Source organism: Cololabis saira, chromosome 14 (assembly GCF_033807715.1).
Source record: "Cololabis saira isolate AMF1-May2022 chromosome 14, fColSai1.1, whole genome shotgun sequence".
Classification (NCBI taxonomy): domain Eukaryota; kingdom Metazoa; phylum Chordata; class Actinopteri; order Beloniformes; family Belonidae; genus Cololabis; species Cololabis saira.
In genome coordinates, this window is record NC_084600.1 from 33,425,391 (window position 1) to 33,430,004 (window position 4,614).

At 41.0% G+C, this 4,614-nt stretch overlaps 1 protein-coding gene across 2 annotated transcripts; it reads right to left on the minus strand.

Annotated features, from left to right (window-relative positions):
• Positions 1–362: 362 nt before the first annotated feature.
• Positions 363–4,323, minus strand: irf1b (interferon regulatory factor 1b). 2 transcript variants are annotated; one of them, XM_061739151.1, is made up of 10 exons: positions 4,191–4,323; positions 3,350–3,442; positions 2,828–2,927; positions 2,564–2,731; positions 2,373–2,413; positions 2,066–2,192; positions 1,834–1,953; positions 1,673–1,701; positions 1,369–1,480; positions 363–1,116 (listed from the first exon to the last, which is right to left on the minus strand). In XM_061739151.1, exons 2-10 carry the CDS (start codon positions 3,434–3,436, stop codon positions 1,007–1,009), a joined length of 894 nt encoding a protein of 297 aa, XP_061595135.1. In that variant the 5' UTR covers positions 3,437–3,442; positions 4,191–4,323; the 3' UTR covers positions 363–1,006. The 2 variants fall into 2 exon arrangements, with proteins under 2 accessions (XP_061595135.1, XP_061595137.1); XM_061739153.1 differs by lacking the exon at positions 1,369–1,480.
• Between the last annotated feature and the right edge of the window lie 291 nt (positions 4,324–4,614).

A 4,614-nucleotide genomic window follows, 5' to 3' on the forward strand; every position in this document is an offset into this window, starting at 1 on the left:
TTTAAAAAGGGACATGTGACATGGGGACTTTTGGGTTTTCCCAAGTTCTCCCTGTCTGCTCACATGTTTTTATAACACGCAGATGTCACACATTTAGAGCAGTAGAGTTAAAAAGAATAATAATAAAGGATTGGAAGTGTGATTTTAAATGCTTGTCCATTGTTTTCTGTTTTACGATTCTGGGGTATATTATTATTATTTTTGTTACGGGCAAAATAATTCTCATCATTTATCCACTGTTTGTTGCATCTTTGGAGCAAAGGTCATCTTTACTAAACTGAGGCTCAAACGTCTATTAGAGATCATCAAACAACACTTCATCTGACTCTGGTTGCACCAAAAGATGGCATTCAATCACACACTTACAAGAGAATTTTTTTATTATATTATTTAAAAAATACAAACACAATATTTACAAAACGTGTGAACATTAAAGAAGTGCTTTCACCAGAAGTGGATAGATGTGTAATGGGAGGTAAAAAGTTAAAATGCCTTATTTGTCCACTAACAAAATCTTAGTTGCACAAATAACGGAAACAGAGAGAGTGTATATGATTATTGTTAAGCAATGCACACTGATTACCGGGCAAATGCTAACAGCAAGGAGTTCTACCAAATTTGCAATTGAGGTAGACATACTTCCTAATTATTAAGGGTTATTATGATGTAATGCAACTCCAGATTCTATTTTTACAGATGATTACACAATGAACACCAGAAATGCTTTGAACCAGTCAAAAGCATGAGCAGTGCACAGCATCTTCTTCAAACGTAGCAGTGTCCTTAAACGCTTCACATATTGGTCCACAGAGGTGTGAACGACTCTCCAAATGGCCACCAACAACCAGCAACATGGGAGCTCCTGGCTGCTGATTTAGCTTAACGTACGGTGGGAAGATCAGTTGATTGAAGGGTTTGGTTTCAAATGCAGGAAGATGGCAGCTGGGAAGAGCTCTTTACAAGTCCAAAGTCTCAAAGTAAAGTCCAAACCAGCTCTGTAAAGACCTCACAAAAGCATTGGGAACGGGTGAAAATTGTTCAACCAGTTGTCCTCTGAGGGGTCTAAGATGTTTGAGTTCAGCGTTGTGTACTGCGGCGTTTCGTCTAGTTCTTCGGCTGCAAGACAAGCACAGAAATCCATGGTTAGTGAAAGGGAGAAAAAAGCCCTGTCATTGATTAACACTAATTTAACCACAGCTACAGGAAAAAAACGGATTGTGTGTTCTTAATTTCACATCCTGAGTAACAGTGACATTTCATTTGTGTAAAAAAAAAACAACATCTGCATTGCCACCACAAATTGTAATGTTCAAGCTGCAGCTAAATGGACGTCATCAAGATGCTAACTCTTTTCTAACTTTTTTTTACCTGATGAAGAGTCACTCCACTGGCTTTCTGGACTGCATGATTCATTGCCCAGGAACCCACTGAGGTCTGACCTGCACCGCCATTGGGATTCGTTCTCCAGTTGCTTGCAAATCTGTAAGAGCAACACCAGTCTTAGTTATTGTGCCCAACTGGAGTTTTTCCCACCAGTAGTCTTTAACAATCAACTTTATAGTTTTGGGTATGACTACAGAAACCAAAACAGGCAGAGCAAGACACATATGGGTGTTCCTGTCAATGAAAAAGGCATGCAGGTAAAAGTGGGACATAAAAAATGCGTACTTACTTCAACAATGTCTGATGAATATTCGTAGTCTGGAAGGTCACAGCGAAGGAAGACAGGGAGAGAAGAAAGGGACAATATGAGCATGATGCTGCAAAATTAAGCCATCCATGTGATCTTAAGTTAGTGATTTTTCAAGTCTGAAACTTTAGTTCTTGGCTTACCAGAGCTGTGCTCAGGGGAAACCTCAAATCTGTGGGGAAAGCTGGATGAAAAGGGGGCTGACGCGATCTCCACCGACAAAGACCAATCGGGAACTTCAGATGGTATCACAAAAGGGAAAGCTGCAACAGCACAACAACCCCAGCACTAAGTATAAGTCACTCATAATGTTTCAGTTATTGATCCTAAAATACGAGGCAAAAATGCTGTTTCAGTATGTGTCTTCTTGCTCACCATCCGGGTCTGTCCGCACTGTGCTGTCGATGGTGTTTTCCTGAGGGGACATGGTCTCATCTGGCAGGCTAATGGGAGACTGGGTGTCACTGTAGTCTGTGTCATCCTCCGTCTTGACTGCTGCAGACTGCGGAGTCAAAAAAAAAAAAAAACAGATTCAGTGAGACTCGGGAAGCAAAACGTAAGACTTACTGATTGTACATCACTTTTATTTTCAGCACAGAAACTATTTACATAACATCATCTAGGTCAGTGGCATCATTTGAATAGGCCTTTGAAGCGACAGCACAACATCAATTGTATTTACCTTCTTCCTTGACTTTGACTCCCTCGCTTTGCTCCGTTTATCTGTGCAGAGAAGAAACATCACGTTAAAACTTACACCTCTTAAAGTAGTACTGCAGAACAAACTGATTTCATGAGTAACACCAGATGAACAAGCATCAGATGTTAGAAGACATAATAATTATGCTTCATCAACTTAGGTGGTTTTCTTACCTTTACATTTGTGAACAGCAGGCAGCATCCTGAAGACCCTCATGGCTCCGTGACCTTTGTTTATGCTCTTATCTTTCACTTCACTGATGTCAGGCAATGAGTTCATAGCGCAGCGAAAGTTGGCTTTCCATGTCTTGGGATCACAAGCTTGACCATCACTGTATTTCCCTGCAGAAAGCAGTCAAACATGATAGTTTTGTTACATATTTCATCATAAAAATATGTATATATACACTTTCTTTTTGAGTATTCGCGCTTGCTCACCAGTGTGAACGGCCCATAGTTTGAACAGAGATGCGTCTTTGGCCATCTCCCAGCCATGTCGGGCTGCATGTTTCCAGGGAATTGAAAACATTGTTTTCTCCTGTAACAAAGAGAGGAAACATTGAGTTGAAAGGAGAGGAGCAGGTGCACATTAAAAGTAAGATTAATTCAGAATCTAAAATATTTAAGGGGGCTGTAATTCATGTAGGAGGAAACAGCTCAGAGTTTCCACTTGTATGTCCTCAGTTATGTAAAATATGAATGCAGGAAATAAAAACAGGAAATAAAAACAACACAATAAATACATATTTTTAGCCACAATTTTTTTTTTTTAACAGAGCACAACATGTTTTTGTCAAAGTAGAAACTCTCATTTCTAACTTTGGGTTTGCCTAAGTTTCCAATTGTGTCTCCTCTGTACAATACCGAATCAAATAAGTATTTCACGTGTGCACAATTATCATTTCATTACACTGGCTGTAGATAAACCTGAGCCCGTCTCGTGTGCTGCGAGGCTCTCACCTTATCTATCCATGTCAGACCGTCGATGGCGTTGGATTCGATCATCGACTCCAGCCACGGCCGCATCCTCATCCTTGACACGGGCATGTTGGCCTGAAACGCGCAGGGACAGAGGAAATGAGTGCAAACTGTTGACAAACGAGCAACGCTTTGTGTGACATATATAGTGTAGTGAGAGCATCTGCCTCTTAACAGTGTAGATTCAAGGCTGATTTATGGTTCCGCGTTACACCAACGCAGACCCTACACCGTAGACTACGCCGTAGGGTGCGTCGATTAACGCAGACCATAATTCAGCCTAGACCGCAGCGGGGTGAGCAGGAGTTCAGCAGGCGCTGCGCGGCGCGCACTGGGGGCGTTTGCACTTTTAAAAGTGTTCAGCAGCCAAAAAGCAATGAATGAATGAATAAAAGTTCATAAAAGCCCCATGTGCAGGGAATTGTAACGCTTTCCGACCCGAGCAAAAACCACAACAAAAAAGGTTCCCATGTGCGCTTGCGCTCATTTTCAGTCATATTTGAATAGAGTTTTAATAAAAGTAAGACATTTGGAGACTCGTCCGGAAGCATGCACGGGGGAGATAAAGGTGCCAGCACCTTCTCCTGCCATGCATGAGGAGGATGCACGGCATCCTCCACTGAATCAGTTACTGTCGATGAAAAGGTTCAGGTGGACGAGAGATAAGCAGTTTTCCACCATGAAAAAATAATCCAATAAAAATAATCCAATGCAACATTTTCGCCATCAACCCGCTCTGGAAAGCCGTCACAAAATGAATGTCAGAAAATGCAATCACCAACTAATTATTAATGTCATTTAAGTATCATATCAGGTTACTTACAGACTACTTTGTGTTTGAAGAAAAATATGTGCAGAAAAATAGTCCGAATGTTGCAAATTGTGATTCCAGAGCAGTTTCTTCTTGCTCTTCAGTCACCTTTGTGCAGGACTGACAGAGTCCGGTGAGTGAAGGGGTTTTTATATGGTACAAGTAACGCTGGTATTCCCCGACTTGTTGGTCGATAATCAACACTGCAAAAAGAGTCCACGCCTTCAAAAACCAATGTCTGGCGCGCGCTGCAGCTTCAGTTTATTGAAAAGGAGTTGGAAAAAAGAAAACGATATTTAATGCAACGGCGTTGTAAGTATTTACTAGAGTAAGTTTATCTTTCTGGTGTGGGGCGTTTTCAAATTTCAAAAGATGTTTGATAACTTTAAAGAAAGGTTCAGGAGTTGAAACGTATTTAATCCGGTAAAAAGACACT

Bases quoted from the DNA above. Each gene is read 5' to 3' on its own strand.
- irf1b (XM_061739151.1), bottom strand. From the start codon at position 3,436: ATGCCCGTGTCAAGGATGAGGATGCGGCCGTGGCTGGAGTCGATGATC. The intron at 2,193-2,372 runs GTAAATACAATT...TTGACTCCGCAG, and splicing joins AGTCAAAGTCAAGGAAGAAG to TCTGCAGCAGTCAAGACGGA. The intron at 1,702-1,833 runs GTAAGCCAAGAA...GTGACCTTCCAG, and splicing joins TTCCCCTGAGCACAGCTCTG to ACTACGAATATTCATCAGAC.